Below are 17,857 nucleotides of genomic sequence, written 5' to 3'. Positions count from 1 at the left end.
TTCTAATGTGCATCCAAACCTGAAAGCTAATTCTTTAGTCCAACCTAATACGTGAAAGTTTTGTTTTGTGAAAAGAAAAATGGAGAGGTCATGCTGTGCTTACAAGTGATTGCTTTGATTTATAAGGGATTTATGATAAGACTGCAGTAGCATGTTTCTTGCTTTTTTTTTTTTTTGAGGAAAATTAGCCCTGAGCTAACTGCTGCCAATCTTCCTCTTTTTCACTGAGGAAGACTGGCCCTGAGCTAACATCTATGCCCATCTTCCTCTACTTTATATGTGGGATGCCTACCACAGCATGGCATGCCAAGTGGTGCCACGTCCACACCCGGGATCCAAACCAGTGAACCCCTGGCCACCAAAGTGGAGTGCGCGCACTTAACCACTGTGCCACCGTGCAGGCCCCTGTTTCTTGCTATTTAAAGTAGTATTTAATTTATAACATTTTTTTGTAAATTTTCTAGCTGAATTAAGGGCTAAGCCATGTCTTTATACATCTTTGTTAGCCTAGCACACTTCTAATAGTGTGATATTTAATGGCATTTGATATAGTGTTATTGAGAATGAACTCTTCAGTAATCCATTTGTTTTTAAATGGAGTACATATTTATATTAAATCTGCTTTATAATTATTTCTTTTTGGTTTGAGTTGGCCTGTATTTTTTAAGTTTATTTTGTGCAGATACAAACTTTCCCCTCATAACTTTTAATTTTTTGGAGGAGATGAAGTGATGCTGGAAAATTTGAATGAGGCAGCCAGACGTTTGTAGTTTATTTAAAACATGCTTTTCATATTAAAGAAAGCTAGGACAAAATTATATTGTGTTTTGAGTGTAATAATCTCTGGGAATGTGGGTTTGGTTTTTACTTTTATTCTGCAAAGATTATATAACATTTCTTTGAACAGCTTTCTTTCTTGATTACCCATTTTTCTTATTTTGGTTAGTTTAGCATTTTTAACTTCCCTTTCCTCATATCATTGTAAAATAAATGTTATTCCAATTACAGGTTGAACATGTACTTCCTCTTTTGAAGCGTGGGATTGGTATTCACCATGGTGGTTTACTTCCTATTTTGAAAGAAACTATAGAAATTCTCTTTTCCGAAGGATTGATAAAGGTATGATTTTATTTGTTAGGTTCTAAAATTTTGTTGTGGGTGCCAGCCCTGTAGCCAAGTGGTTAAAGTTCTACGTGCTTCACTTCGGCAGCCCAGGTTCACAGGTTTGGATCCCTGGTGTGGACATACTCCAGTCATCAGCCATGCTGTGGAGGCATCCCACACACAAAATAGAGGAAGATTGGCACAGATGTTAGCTCAGGGACAGCCTTCCTCAAGGAAAAAAGGAGGAGTATTGGCAACAGATGTTAGCCCAGGGAGAATTTGCCTCACCCCCCAAAAAAAAAAAATTTTGTTGTGTGAGTAGCTTGAAAATTGTCAAGAACACTGTTTATAGGTGGTTTTGTATTTTTTTTTAACTAATCAGATGAAATCACTAAGGTAGTGAACTTGATTTTTATATAGTGTTATACTTTATAAATTTTGGGCCATAGGTAAAAAATCATTTGTTTGCTTTTCTATCCTTGAGAAATGCTGACACTCTTGGATACAATGTGGAATTTTGCAGGAGGTGCTATTTAATTATCAGACCTGCACTTGATTCTATAGGTAGACTCCTTTCTATGTACAGACGTAAAGAAGTAGTTTAGAGCAGACCAGGAGAATTGCTGATTAGACTTGTGAAAGAGATTTATTTAGGATGTCCTAAATTAAACCAAAGAGAGTCTGATTTAATTTTTAAAATTATGTTGATGTCTATACCCAGAAATGGGATATTAAAAATGGGAAACATCTCTAAAATGTAGTCTTAAGCCTATATATGACTCATAAATTATGTTATGTTTAAAAATCAGATTATAGATTTATCATGAGAATGCCAATACTATATAGAATATTTAAAAGAGATTTACTCACCCTGAAGAATATGCTGGAGGGATTTTAGATAAAGACTTGGTCGCTATTTGTACTTGGGTCCTGGTAAGGCCCTATTCATAGTCTCTTCTAGATTGTATATTTTGCTGAGGCCCCCTTTTTTTTTTGGTGAGGAAGACTGGCCCTGAGCTAACATCTCTTGCCAGTCTTCCTCTTTTTGCTTGAGGAAGATTGTCACTGAGCTAACATCTGTGGCCATCTTCCTCTGTCTACCATCACAGCATGGCTTGATGAGCGGTGCATAGGTCCACACCCAGGATCCGAATCTGTGAACTCTGGGCCACCAAAGCAGAGCACGTGAACTTAACCAATTTTCAATCCTGCTGAGGCCCATTTTAAAGAATCTTTTCTTAAAAATATAAGTGATACTTGTGGGTTGTAAAATTCAAATAAAAAATTGTACCTAAAGTAAAAAATAAAAGACCGTCATTGCCGTTCATTTCTCATCATTGCCGTTCACTAGCATACATACAAATAATACATGATTTATTTTTTAAACAAAGTGATTTTACTAATGTTATCCAATTTGATCTTATGCGTAGCTCTTCGTTCTTTCTAACAGATGAATACCATTCTGTTGAGTTGATGAAATAAAGTATTTTTATCTTTATTATCTATTTAATAGTACGTCAGTGACTTTACTTGTACATATACCTTTGTGTGCTTAAAACACACACAGTTTTTGTGTAGTAAAGTGTTTGTTGGTAAAATCTTAGAGGTAAACTTAAAGAGCCACTGATTCTGATCTCCCTCGGAGATTCTAAAGCTGTCTTTAAAACTGTTGCATCATCAGTGAAAACTAGGAAATGTGACCGTGTGTAGAAAAATATTCTACAGTCTAATGATTTGTCTATTTGACGAGTAGCATTCTGTCATTAACAACTAATTTTAAAAATTAGTGATTTGTTTATTTACACTTGAAAAGTACAATACTAGTTTTTCGGCATAAAAACGTTTACTTGTATAATTATTCATTTATTTAGGCCTTATTTGCCACAGAGACTTTTGCCATGGGAATTAACATGCCAGCTAGAACTGTTTTATTTACAAATGCCCGAAAATTTGATGGGAAAGATTTCCGATGGGTAAGTAAAATAATTCATGTATTGAAATAACTTTTATCTTTGTTTTACTTAAGGTGATTTTGGCTCATGTAGTCTTTGAGATTTTCAGTTCTGAATTCTCAAGAACTTGTACCTGAGCTAGTACAAGTTCATCAAGGTTAAACTTCAGATCCTTTATATTTCTATCCTTTAGGTAAAAAGATCTTCTTTAGATGAAAGAGTTTGGTGATGAGGGATAAGTGTGCAAATGATTCATGAACACTTGAAAGCATTTTAAATGTACAGTCATGGCCTGCATAACAATGTTTCAGTCAACGACCGACCTCGTATATGGTGGTGGTCCCATAAGATTAAGGCCATATAGCCTAGATATGTGGTAGGCTATACCATCTAGGTTGTATATAGGTATACTCTATTGTGTTCACACAACAACAAAATTGCCTAACGCATTTCTCAGAATGTGTCCCCGACGTTAAGTGGTGTATGATTATATGCCTTCTTGTAGCATAGTGATTCTTAACTCTTCTTGAGTCAGATATTTTTGAGACTCTGAAACCTCTAGAACCTTTCCACAGGAGGAAAGTACACATGGACTTACAGATAAAACTTTTCGTGGTTCAGTGTCACCCTAGAAGTCTATATATGGGAGGCCTACTAACCTTTTTCCCCTCAGTTTTTCTTAGTGATGAATGGATTCTACGGAACTCCGCGGACATATACTGAGAATATAGGAGAGAATTTTGCTTTTATAAATTAACTTTATATTAATCTCATTTTGCAAATTTAAAAAATTTATTATGATCAAATCAGAATTGATATTTAGAGTTTGAGTCATTGCTTTCTTAAACTTGACTGTTTTCCAGAATATCTAGCTCAAAGATGTTTTTTATGTCAGAGAATTAGCCAGTATTTCCCTGTAGCTATGGCATATTTGTTCATTTTGGAGCTAAAATTTATTCTTAAGCATTTTGCATTTTCATGTTCTTTCTTAAACCCTACTAAAAGTTCGTGTTTTTAATCATGTTTCCTTCCTTGGAATGTATAACTTGTGCTTGTGTATTTCTGATAAGATAAATTTTAAGAAAATGTGTTTTATGAGGTTTGCTCCTAAAATTCGAATTTCTAATTATGTTCTTTCAGATTTCCTCTGGTGAATACATTCAGATGTCCGGTCGTGCTGGAAGGAGGGGAATGGATGATAGAGGGATTGTAATTCTTATGGTGGATGAAAAGATGAGCCCAACGATTGGAAAACAACTGCTTAAGGTAACTGAGTTAAGCTTCTGTGCCTTCATCAGGAATTTGAGAAACATGTATCAGGAGCCGCCTCGAAATTAGTTTTGTCCATTCAGATACCTTTCTAAGTAGCTGAGCTAATTTACTAAACTATCTGAGCCTGGGGAGGTAGAAGAGGGTCACTGCTTAGAGTGCTGATATTTTCTACCCTACTTTCTTTTTTTTCCCCCTGCTTTTTCTCCCCAAATCCCCCAAGTACATAGTTGTATATTTTTTTTAGTTGTGGGTCCTTCTAGTTGTGGCATGTGGGATGCTGCCTCAACGTGGCCTAATGAGCAGTGCCATGTCTGCGCCCAGGATCCGAACCCTGGGCCGCCGAAGCAGACCGCACGAACTTAACCAGTCGGCCACGGCGCCGGCCCTGTACCCTACTTTCTGTTCTTATAGGCAAAGAGCAACTCATGTGATTGGAAGGGATGGGAAAATCCCCAGGGAGGGCAGAAATGTTTACTTTGCCCTTTAAGTTTGAGATACCTCTGCCCCCTTCACTGCACAGATTGCTCCTCACCTATCAAAAGAGGAAGTAGGCTACATGATAATAGTGTTTTGGGCAGTTATCTTCCTCTACCTTTGCAAGCCCAGATAGCTTAATAAATTAATTCTACAATCTACCATTCTAATTCATCCTATTGATGGATTATAAATATCTCAATAATAATTTAAAGTTTTAAGCTTTATTTCAAATTAATCTGTTCATTTTGCTTGCTAGTATTTGTGTTTTGGATTGTCTAAGATTTTTATTTTTGTTTTGTTTTGAAAATCTTCTCAAAGACCTGGTTGCTTTCCTTCTCCTTCTCATGTAGTAGGAAGTTATTAAATAAATCCCTAGAGAAAACTATTAATAAGATAGGAAACGTAACATTAATTAATGTAAAATTAACTTCTAGCTTATTAGCTACTTAAAATAAAGCTTCAAAACATGTTAAAACATGCCTAGGTCAGTATTTCTGAAATAGACTGTGCTCAACTTCTAAGACTTGGGAACTGCATGGAGAATTTGAGATACGATTGTGGGAAGCCTGGTATGCTGAAGCAAAAATAGGTCAAGGTGTATGTTTTTATATGAATGAAGGTGAAGCTTGTCTGTACATGTACATAGGAATCATATAGTGTCTTATTTTCAGTTTTAGAGATTAATACTTGGAAACCTATTTTTAAGCATTCATATAAGTTTAGTTCTTCATGTAAGGAAAGTGAAACAAGACTGAAAATTTATATTTGTATTCTTTTCTTTAGATTGTGCCAGATATGGTAAACACTATTTTTCTTGTACTCTGTATATGGGAACAATTGAATCAGGTTGCCAAATTGTAGGAGGTGAAATTTTAATGACAGCTTCTGGTTCCTTTAGTGTAGATTTTTCATTCCACTTATTTGACATTTCTGGCTTTATTACCCTTTAAGTGTGAAGTTTTATCATCTTTCATGACATTTAAAAAAATTTTTTTTTTTAATTTTATTATGGCGGCCAGCCCAGTGCCACAGCAGTTAAGTGCACACGTTCCACTTTGGCGGCCCGGGGTTCGCCAGTTTGGATCCCGGGTGCGGACATGGCACCACTTGGCAAGCCATGCTGTGCTAGGCGTCCCACATATGAAATAGAGGAAGATGGGCATGGATGTTAGCTCAGCCAGTTTTCCTCAGCAAAAAGAGGAAGATTGACAGCAGATGTTAACTCAGGGGTAGTCTTCCTAAAAAGAAAAAAGAAAAAATTTATTATGGAAACAACACTTAACATGAGATCTACTCTCTTAACAAATTAAGTTGTAAAATATGTTTTTGTTAACTGTAGGTACAGTGTTGTAGAACAGATCTCTATAGCTTATTTATCTTGCTCGACTGAAACTTTATGCCTTATGATTAGTAACTCCCCCTTTATGTCTCCTCCCAGTTTCTGGCAACCACCATGTCGCTCTCTGATTCAATGCATTTGACTATTTTAGATACCTCATATAAGTGGAATCATGTAGTATTTGTCTTTCTGTGACTGGCTTATTTTACCTAGCATAATGTCCTCAAAGTTAATCCGTATTGTTGCATATTGCAGAATTTTCTTCTTTTTTAAGGCTGAATATTATTCCATTGTATGTATATACCACACTTAACTATATCCATTCATCAGTCAATGGACATTTAGATTGTTTGCACATCTTGGCTATTGTAAATAGTACTGCATTGAACATGGGAGTGGCTAATATCTGTTCCGTATCTTGATTTCAGTTCTTTTGGGTAAACACCCAGAAGTGGGGTTACTGGATCATATGGTAGTTCTATTAATTTTTTGAGAAACTTCCATAGTGGCTGTGCCATTTTGCATTCCTGCCAGCAGTGTGCAAGGGTTCTAATTTCTCTATCATTTCTAAAATTAACTTTTTTTTTTAATTGAGTTATTGATAGGTTACAATCTTGTGAAATTTCAATTGTACATTAATTCTAAAATTAACTTTTTAAAACAGCTTTATTGATATATGTAATTCACATATCATACAGTTCATCCATTTTCATGGTTTTTAATATATTCACAGAGTTTTGCCACCCTCACTGCAATCAATGTTAGAACATTTTCATCAACCCAAAATGCAGCTTTGTATCCATTAACAGTCACTCTCCATTTCCTCCCAAGCTGTTTCCCCTTCCCCCAAACCCTAGGCAATTCACTAATCTACTTTCTGTTTCTATAGATTTCCCTGTTCTGGAAATTTCTCATGAACAGACTCATACCATATGTGACCTTTTGCATCTGGCTTCTTTCATTTAGTATGTTTTCAAGGTTCATCCATATTGTAACTTCTGTCAGTACTTCATTCCTTTTTATTGGCGAATAATGCTCTGTTGTATGGATATATCACATTTTATTTATCCATTCATCAGTAGGTGGATGACATTTGGGTTGTTTTCACTTTTTGGCTGTTGTGAATAATGCTGCTATGAGCATGTGTTTACAAGCTTCTATGTGAACATGTTTTTATTTCTCTTAGGTGTATACCTATGAGTGAAATTGCTGGCTCATACAGTAATTTTTTGTTTAACTTTTTATAACCTGCCAGGCTGTTTTTCCTCAGCAGCTGTACCATTTTACGTTCCCACCAGGAATGTTATGAGGGTTCGAGCTTCTCTGCATTCTAGTCAACACTTGTTATTATCTATCCTTTTGATTTATAACCTTTCTACTGAGTGTGAAGTGGTAACTTTCACTTTGAATACTATATCATTTGACAGGTTGAAAGGATGTAGTACCTGTTTATTGATAATACTGCAATTATATAAGCAAATGATTACTGTTATCCCCATTTTATAAATAAGTAATGCATGCAGAGATTAGATAATTTTTCCAAAGTCGTGTTGTTGTTAAAAGGCAAATCCTGCTTTTGAACTCAGGCAGCCTGGCTTCAGAGTCCATGCTCCTGTCCACCATCTGTTACTGCAGCTCAGTACTTCATACAAATAGATTTTTCAGTTACTGGCTTGAACAGAATTTGGTGTGACAACAGTTTGTTCTTTTGATATACTTAATATAGAATATGAACTAAGAAAATCAATTCATTATAATGTCAGGTCTGTTTTATTTTAAGCAAAAATGATTGAGATTCACTCTTAAGTAATAGGGCTTTAATGAATAGAAAGAATAAAGTTATTTTCTCAAGTAAAAATTACAATACACAGCTTATTCAGCCACATTGAATATAAAAATATTTAGTATACTTTGTACATTAATAAAATTCAGATGTTTGTCATATTTAATCATTTTTCCTATTATTGGGTTAAGTAGTCTTAGCCAGAAAGATGGTAAAATACATGTGTTCATTGATTGTTGGCTGAAGATTATTTGTAGTGATTTTCAATATCTCAGTACAAAAATACACACATTTACATATTTGTGCATGTAAATAATTTGGTGATCTTGAATTTAAAATACTTTAATAATTTCTTTCCTTTGCTTTTTGGCTTGACTAGTTTTCTGAGGAGCAGTATAGAAACCTATTAAACTTTTCCAACCCTGCTGTTGTAACAGTATCCTCTTTTTGTTTAATACTTTCGCATCCATTCCTTAAGGACAGATTTTTCAACTGTGAGCTCAAACAAAATTTGACATAGGACAGCAGTTTGTTCTTTTGAAATACTTGATATGAACTAAAAAAAAAATCAATTCATTATAATGTTGGCCCAAATGAAAAGTTGAGTCAGATGGAAAGTGTGTGTTTAACAGTCTCCAGAAAGACTAGTGAAGGCTTCTTTTATTTTCCAGTAAAGAGATACTCTAAATTTCTTCAGTATAAACAGAAGAAATAAGCATTCCAATATAGTGTCCATATTTTCAAAAGAATGTAAAAATATCACAGTACTTTGAGTAAATGTCCTTATTGATTTTATCAAAACAAAGCTATTTCTATAATTTCTAAAATGATGAAATAAACATACTAGTTTCTTACAGTACATAAAGTGCTAATTCTAGGAGACTATACAGGCTTTCTGCTCCTAGTCAGTTGTGTGTTCATTTGAACAATGAACCACATTGTTAATGGATAAGGAGAATTAAACTGATTTGAAGGAAAAATAATTTTGACCTTACTGGTTATTTGAAGTCTTTGGAACTTCAGAAAGACCATACCTATTCCCTTAAGGTTAGTTCTCTGAGGTACTCAAGATAACTACTTATGGACATTTTTTGGAGAAGTAAGAAGAACCACATTTATTTGTTTTATTCTGTCTTCTACCACTATGGTTCAAAATGTAAAAATATTTAGACTGGCAATTTTTTAAACTACTTACCTGAGTGAACTATATATTCTGAAATGTAAGAGAGCATTAGAAGTAGAATAACATACAAAAGGTAATATTACAAAAACTACTTAGAAAATTGATGTTGTGGGGCCAGCCCTGTGGCCTAGTGGCTAGGTTGGTGCGATCTGCTTCAGCGGCTTCAGCTGCCCAGGGTTTCACAGATTCGGATCCTGGGTACGGACCTAGCACCACTCATAAAGTCATGCTGAGACGGTGTCCCACATAGTAGAGTTAGAATGTACAACTGTGTACTGGGGGCCTTTGGGGAGAAGAAGAAGAAAAAAAAAAGATTGGCAATAGATGTTAGCCCAGGGCCAATCATAAAAAAAAAGAATTAACATTGATGTTTGGCTTTCTCAATCTTAACATCTTTTCATTGAGCAATTTGACAACTGAAAGAATCTTTCAGAGTTTGTCTATAATGAAGCTAGTTTAAAGTCTTTACTTATCATTGGCTACCTGTCTTGTTCCAGTTAAATTTTGGGTAGACCCTTTTATTAGGCTATTTGTTGATATATTATTTAAGAATTTTATAAGTTGACTGATCAAGTTAAATACATAAAAAGTAGAGAATTACTTGACCAACATTTGAGGGTTCCTATGATTTTATTAATGCGAGTATTGAAAAGACAGGGCTGTAAACTAAGTTGCAATTTGTATTTGCCCTTTGGGAGGGGTTTAGCCCAGAGAGTCCTAAGTTTTACCTCCTAACTATTTAGCCTGGGCAAGCATCTTCACCTCTTGTAACCTGTTTCTTATTTAAAATGAGGACAGAATCTGTTTTGTTAGGAGTATTGTGAATGGAAAGTTTATTAAAGTGCTTACTTAGTACAGTGATTTGCACGTGCTACGTCCTAAGTAGATGGTGACCATTTTTAAACTGAGACTACCTATATACATAGAACAAAAAGTAAACAAGACGCAATATACAGCTAGATGCCAGAATATAGATTATTCTGATAACTCTGGTTTAGGGAGATTTGAGGTAATTCTAGGTTAGGTGATCGTGATTTAAGGCTTTATGCAGGAAATAGAGCCTGAGGCAATCCCTCAAGGTATAAAGCAGGGGTGGAAGTTGCAATTTGATTTCCAGCGCTAACAAGAAAGCCATTTCAGAAAAGAGAAGGGGCTTTAGAATCAAGAGTTAACACGCATTTGTGTTCCTTAGTTTTACTAGATCAAAGGAGATGTATGGATACTTATGGATGAGACAGGTGAGTTTATTACCTTGATTGCTAAATTGGGTATTTGGACCTGAGCCTTAGTATTTTTCAAACTTTTTTACCCCGATCCTTATCAAATGAAACAGTTCATTACATTATGTCCAGTGCACTTTACTTCTGTGTATGGATGTGTGTGTGTGTATCTGAAATAAAAGTTTCTTAAAACAACACACTTCTACCACAATGCATTATTTTTTCAACTTTTTGAAGTATAATTGACAAATAAAATTGTAATTTTATTTCAAGTGATGATTTGATATATATATATATACATTTTGAAATGATTCTCATCATCAAGTTAATTAATTGACACATCCGTCACCTTACATATTTACCCTTTTTTTTGGCGAGACGTCATGATATTTTCCATTCTATTTCGTGGGAAGAAAATAAAATTTGGTACGACCTACTAAATTTCAGGGTCTACAGAGATGTTAAGTAGTGATTTATTATTTCTTAATAGGATATCATATTTCAGTGAAATATTTCAGCATGTCTGGCAGCAGCATGCCAAATAAATTGGAAGGGAAATTGAAACCAGATTAGTAAGGATGATAGTTGTAGTAATCTAGATAAGATTTGATGAAACTTTGAACTAGGGTGATGGCAGTGTAAAGAAACAAAAGAACTAATCTTAAAATGTATTAAGGAAATAATCTGCAACAGTTGAGTGACTAAAATAAAAGAAACGGATAAAGCAGAAGAAAGAAACAGAGAACTCTAAAATTGGAACTTAAATGAGTAATCTCGCTAACCATTAATCTATGCAAGAGGGAAACTCAGGAATGGGAAAAAGCAAGAGAGATAAATTTCATTTTAGATAGTATAACTGTATTATTTAGCACCCAAATTAGGATACTGTAAGAGTGAAAAAGAAGACTATTAATAATTGCATTAGTATAGTAGGTATAAATTGGGACTATTCTGGGCTCACTTGGATACGATGTCAAAATGCTATGTTGAGTTTCAGGTGACTGAGAAGTCAGATAGGTGTGTTCTACAGCAGTTGAGGATATAGTAACAAAGCTTGAAGTTGGAAATAAACATTTGCAACATTAAAGCCCCAGAATTTCTTCAAGGGGGAAATAATAGAAAAACAACAGAAAAATAAGGTCTTTGTCTGTTTGCAAAATTATGAAGTAGCTGAAGTTTAATTACTCTCTTCCCCAAGAATGTGCTTTTCCTACTGACTTCACATCTGCCTTTGGCCCTATTTCAAGGAAACTGGATAAAAATCAAGGTTTTAGGGACTTAACTAACTATCCCCCTAGGGTGAGAGGCCTTGATTTTTTGGTTTTTAAGTACCACCATTTGAGACTGGTGAAAGTTCTCCTCATAAAATCCTATATGCATACATTTAAAATTCTGAATGCAATAAAGTTGGCCTATGGACCTCAGTCAGCTACTGTAAGAGTATTTGTGTATTTTTCTATGCCATTTAGAAATATGTAGCATGTTTTGTGACATTTTACTTCTAAATATTTCAGCATGCATCTCCCAAGAATTTGGTCATTCTCCCACATAACTACATGATTATTCTTAGGAAGAATAATCCTAAAAAAAAGTTCCTGAACACACATTGCTGAAGGAAAAGTTTAGAACTCAAAGAAGTATTTTGGATATAAATCTTATTTCAAGTTAAGGTCACATTATTGTAGACAAATGCTTTTTCTGCCAGATCATTAGCCTGGCCCTTCTTTGGTAATAGCCAGAGTTAGGAGAAGAAAGAGGAATCTTCAAAGTGTAGATAAAGAATGGTCTGCAAATTTGGGGGAAGCACTAGCAGTTTTATGTCATTCCAGGAAGCTGAGAGTTTCAGATACTAATTTTTATCTCAGTATCATTCTGAAATAAATTTAGTGTGCTCCGTCAGCACAGGTTAGGTCATGCTACAGTAACAAACTTAAATCTCAGTAACTTACAAGTTTATTTCTCTTACCTGTTCACTGCAGGTTTATAGGGGAGGTTCTGTTCATTGTTACTGTTTAGGAATGCAAGCTGATAGAGAAACCACCATCTTGAACGTTGTCAGTCACTGTGCCAAAAGGGAGAAGATAGCTTTTCATACTGGCAATTAAATGCTTGGCTTGGAAGTAACACATCACCACAGCTTAATTCCCCCAACCACTGTGGGGGCAAAATGTATAATCCTGTCAAGTGCCTAGAAGATAGAGAGCTAAACATACTTGCAGATAGTATTTTAACTACTACTATCCTATTTAGTAATTTTTTTTCTCTTCAATTCCCCAGAGATGAACAGTTTTGTCATTTTGTATTGGTCCTCTAAAGGAAAGAAATTAATATATTTGTATAGTATTTTTTAACATAGACTAAATTATTAAGCAATTTAACAGGTTAAAAATATTTGTGTAAATTTATTTGAAAAACCTACAATATTAACATTTTTTTTCTGTCTTAGGGATCAGCTGATCCTCTAAATAGTGCTTTTCATTTGACCTACAACATGGTTTTGAACTTACTACGTGTAGAAGAAATTAATCCAGAGTACATGTTGGAAAAATCCTTCTACCAGTTTCAGCACTATAGAGCCATTCCAGGAGTAGTAGAAAGTAAGTATAAAATAACCGTAACAGAGCCTCCTTTAGCTAGGATACTAAATAGCAAGATCACTGCATTATTGCTGCTTTTGCCATTGTTTTTATCTGATAAGCCAAATCTTGGTCGTTATATACAGTGAAGTAAGAACTACAGTCTGCTCATTGTAAACAACTAGGACATTTTCAAGTGAAAGTAAGAAAACCCCGACAGCACACCTTTCTACAGTTGATTCAAATTTAGTATAATTTATTGTTATAGATGTACTACATGATAACTCATGTTTATCAATAATGATAAAACAAAAAGCCTGGTATATTAAAATTTGATCTGTAAGAAGCATGTATATATTAGTTTTGCTCTTCCCATTTTGTCATTATAAAAGAGTACCATAGCATAAGTTTATGAATGATTAAGGAAACATAATACTTTAACTTGGATTTAAGTTCAGCTTTTTTAGAATTTCTAGCTCCTAATATTAAGATAATACTTTCTAAAGTCCACAAAGTAAGTGTTCTATGGTAACTACATTCAAGTAGAATTATGTATTTATCCTTATCTTAGAGGATATTGTGGCTGATCATCATACAGAGCTGATTAAAATTCATAATAGAGGCAAAGATTTGAAATACTGGGTTGGGGGCCAGCCCCGTAGCTGAGTGGTTAAGTTCACGCGCTCTGCTTTGGCAGCCCAGGGTTTCACTGGTTTGGATCCTGGGTGCGGACCTAGCACTGCTCATCAATCCATGCTGGGGCAGCATCCCACATAGCACAACTAGAAGGACCTGCAACTAGAATATACAACTATGTACTGGGGGGCTCTGGGGAGAAGAAGAGAAAAAAAAAAAGATTGACAACAGGATGTTAGCTCAGGTGCCAATCTTTAAAAAAGTTAATTAATTAAAAAAATAAAAATAAAATACTGATTTGGGCAAATCTTATAAAAGCAATGCATAGTCATTGTAAAGGGAAAGACCAACCTGGAAATTCAGCAAAAGATACAGAGGAAATTTAAAATCATTTGTGATCTCACACAGAGATAGCCACACAACCACTGTTTAATACTTTGTAGTTCTTCTATCATTTTTCTTTCTCGTACATATACTCTTTTTTTTTTTCCTTTGGTGAGGAGGATTGGCCCTGAGCTAAGATCTGTTGCCATTCTTCCTCTTTTTGCTTGAGGAAGATTGTCTCTGAGCTAACTTCTATGCCAATCTTCCTCTATTTTGTATGTGGTATGCCACCGCAGCATGACTTGATGAGCTGTGTGTAGGTCTGCACCCAGGATCCAAACCCATGAACCCCAGGCCACTGAGGCAGAGCATGCAAACTTAACCACTACACCACCAAGCCAGCCCCAATGTGCTGGGTTTTTTTTTAAGGCAGAATCAAATATGCAGTTTCTGTAATAGTAATGATGATATTTATAACTGGTATCATTTGTTAAATATTTACCTATGCACAACCTTGTGTTAAATGCTTTACATTCACTAACTCACTAATTCTGGCTTTTTAAAACTTAATTTCAAGTATCTTTTGAAAGTGTGATTTTTAATGACTGCATGATATTTTTACTTTGTAGATGTACTATGGTTTATTTAACAATAATGGCAAGTTTGAGATACCTTTCTATCATGATAGATAGGATAGGGCATGATGGATAGGGCAGTTTTTTTTTTTTTTTTTTTTAGAAATTTTTTTTTTTTAAGATTTTATTTTTTTCCTTTTTCTCCCCAAAGCCCCCCGGTACATAGTTGTATATTCTTCATCGTGGGTCCTTCTAGTTGTGGCATGTGGGATGCTGCCTCAGCGTGGTTTGATGAGCAGTGCCATGTCCGTGCCCAGGATTCGAACCAACGAAACACTGGGCCGCCTGCAGCGGAACGCACGAACTTAACCACTCAGCCACGGGGCCAGCCCCTCCACTCAGTTTTTATATAGCCAAAAGTAAATGAAGTATAGTAATGTGCCTTTTAAAAATGAGAAAGTCATAGGATATGGAAGTGAGTTAAATTCTCTCTCTCTCTTTTTTTACCCTTACCTGGATGATAGATAGTAATTATTTCCTCTTTCCTTGATTTCTCAGCTCTTAATTAAGAGAGGCTTCTTCATTACAAACTACAGAGCTGAAAGGAACTTTGGCGTCATTTAACAGATTTAAAAAAAGGCCTACAGATGTTGTCAGTGTCTCTAAGATTACACATTTATTGATGCCAGAATTGAGATCGGAATCTTGTACTCCTAAGCCGTGCTGTGCTATTTTTATTAAGGCATGGGTCATCCCTTTTTAATGTGAGAATAGAAGTAGTAACTTCTCTGACTGAAAAAAAAAAACAAGGTGATTTTAAAAACTTGAGTTAGCTGATTTTAAGACTTAACGTTTACTTAAATTTCCACAAGCAAAGCTGTTGAATTTTTAAAACACACCTTATAAAATTAGTCACACATGTATAATTTCAGGTCACACTACATTTTATTATTTTCTTGTGAAGTATTTAATGCCGTTTATCTTGGTGATAAACTACAGCAGTAGCAAAGAGAAAGGAGATAATGATTCTAGTCTCAGAGAACCATATTTTTAAAGGAGCTATAAATTCGTTCTTTTCCTGCAAAAAAAAAAATTAGAATTTAAAAATATCAACAGTATTTTAGTATGGATTTAGATTTGGAGTAAGATGGTGTTGAAATCAGATTGGTACTAAAGAAGGAAATTCATTACTTATATAAATTTCAGATGCTGTCATTGAAGCAAGTATAAGGGGGGCCGGCCCGGTGGCCTAGTGGTTGAGTTCACATACTCCGCTTCGACGGCCCAGGGTTTCACTGGTTCAGATCCTGGGCACGGACCTAGCACCACTCATCAAGCCATGCCAAGGCAGTCCCACATAGCACAACCAGAAGGACCTACAACTAGAATATACAACTATGTACAGAGGGCTTTGGGGAGAAGAAGAAAGAAAGAAAAAAGATTGGCAACAGATGTTGGCTCAGGTGCCAATCTTTTGAAAAAAGAAGAAACAAGTACAAGGTTACAAATCAGCTTAATACTTTAAATAAAAAGAAATAAACTTTAAAATATTCCTTATAGGCAGTTATCACTATGTCTTGCATGACTAGAATAATTATGCATACACACACAGCCAGCAGTTAGACTGGTTTTGAGACTAAATAATCAAGAGCAGTAGGGTGCACGTTGGTGCACCTACCATTGCTTCCCGCCCCCCTTCTTTGTAAAAATGGTATCTTCCAACAATAAGTAAATTACTTTTCTTTCTGTCTCTCTCTGCAATATCAATTTTTTTTTTATTGTGGTCCTAATAGCTTACAACATAGTGAGATTTCAGTGGTACATTATTATTTGTCATATACCATATAAGTATGCCCCTTCACCCCTCGTAAATTACTTTTTAAACTTCACTTATATTATTCATTTGTAATTTCATAGGAAATATCCAAGATACAGTGGGAGATAGAGGGAGAACTCTGAGTATTTTCCCATTTATTTAAAGCCTTTTTTTATAACTTCTAGCTAGGCTCAGTTTGTTCAGTATGACTTTGACCAAGGTTCTGCTACCCACTCTATGAACTTAAATGTTACCACTATTTCTCCATCCCTGTCCTCTATCTCCCCAAGCCCCAGCTGTTGTTGCTATTGTTTTCAGTGTGGGTGTAACTGACTTAACTATTAAAAGGATTGTGAGTGACATAGTCTGATCCCTGGTGTTACCACAATACACTTGAGTCTTCTCATGATTGAATTATCCCTGCATTTCCCTACCTCTGTTTTCAAAAGGGGCAAGGCCTGTTTTTCTAATATTTTGAAACCAATAAACTAAATATCAAAAGCATAACAGACTTTTTAATGGAAGAGGTAGGAATTTAAGTGATGAATGAGATAACTGATGAGGGAATTACAACATCTTTAGTCCAGTTTGCCGGGCTGAGTGGTGTGACCAAATTTTGGGGGCTATCCTGTGTGCTTTTAAGATATAGAATACATCTTGAATGAAGTTTATTCCCATTTCACTTATTACTTGGAAGAGTATAATTCCTTTTGCTGTTGATACTACCTTTTCAAGAGACCTTGTATTATTTTTACCACCTTAAATATATCAAAATTAAAATGTAGACTGTTGTCTTTGGAAATAGAGAATTAATCTGTATTCTACAAATACAATGCTTTATTTTTTATAATGAACTTAGATGACTGGCATACATGAGATGTTTTTCATTTTGATTTACTGAATACACAGTAGATTTTCCAGTGAGCCATAACAGTAAAATTTCCAGAATTTCACTGTTCCTTTCCTGGAAAGAAAAATGCTGTCTTAATTTTACTCTTTTTGTTTAGTTTCATTAATAGGTAATGCCATGGTTAATAGCAAGAGCTGTGGAGTTAGACATGGGTTTGAATCAAGACTACCTTATCCTTAGTTTGCTCTTTTATGCAATTGGGATAATATCTAGTTCATCCAATTCATGAAAATTAAATGAGATAATTTGTGTTAAATGCTCAGTAAGTGCTTGTTTTAGTTACTGATAGTATTGCCATAGATCAGTAAAGCCATTTAAATTTTAACCTATTGCAAAATTTACTGGATACTGGGAGAAGCAGTCCATTTTCCCATCATCCAAAGGTCTGTATCTATTGCACATATTGTAGGATAAGAATACATTTTTGGAACCACCACCTCCCTTCTCTCTCAGAAGGAGGAAATTAGTTGCAAACTCTATTAAGAGTTTATGGCCATATCTCACATGCTGTCTCCTAAGATACTGAGGCTTTCCTGTGGTGGCGCACTGCAGTGAAACCAGCTTCTTATACTGAGGTTCGTCTGCTCTTTGATTGGGTTGCAAGAGATGTGATCCTTAATTTGGAGAAAAAGCAGACTGCACCTAAACTTTCTAACTTTTGGGAGTGGTGTACAGCCGTAGTTAGAGCCC

General features: G+C 35.1%; 1 protein-coding gene across 1 annotated transcript in view; it reads left to right on the top strand.

Moving 5' to 3' along the window:
* MTREX (Mtr4 exosome RNA helicase) overlaps positions 1 to 17,857 on the top strand; it is a 116,813-nt gene that overhangs the window by 45,111 nt on the left and 53,845 nt on the right. Inside the window, exons 13-16 of the mRNA XM_014860340.3 lie at positions 1,009 to 1,119; positions 2,976 to 3,077; positions 4,197 to 4,322; positions 12,777 to 12,927. Coding sequence (XP_014715826.1) covers positions 1,009 to 1,119; positions 2,976 to 3,077; positions 4,197 to 4,322; positions 12,777 to 12,927 — 490 coding nt within the window. The remainder of the gene's footprint in view (positions 1 to 1,008; positions 1,120 to 2,975; positions 3,078 to 4,196; positions 4,323 to 12,776; positions 12,928 to 17,857) is intronic.

The sequence above is a fragment of the Equus asinus genome, chromosome 10, assembly GCF_041296235.1.
Source record: "Equus asinus isolate D_3611 breed Donkey chromosome 10, EquAss-T2T_v2, whole genome shotgun sequence".
Classification (NCBI taxonomy): domain Eukaryota; kingdom Metazoa; phylum Chordata; class Mammalia; order Perissodactyla; family Equidae; genus Equus; species Equus asinus.
The sequence above is the reverse complement of the archived record's forward strand: the minus strand, read 5'-3'. Positions and strand labels throughout refer to the sequence as shown.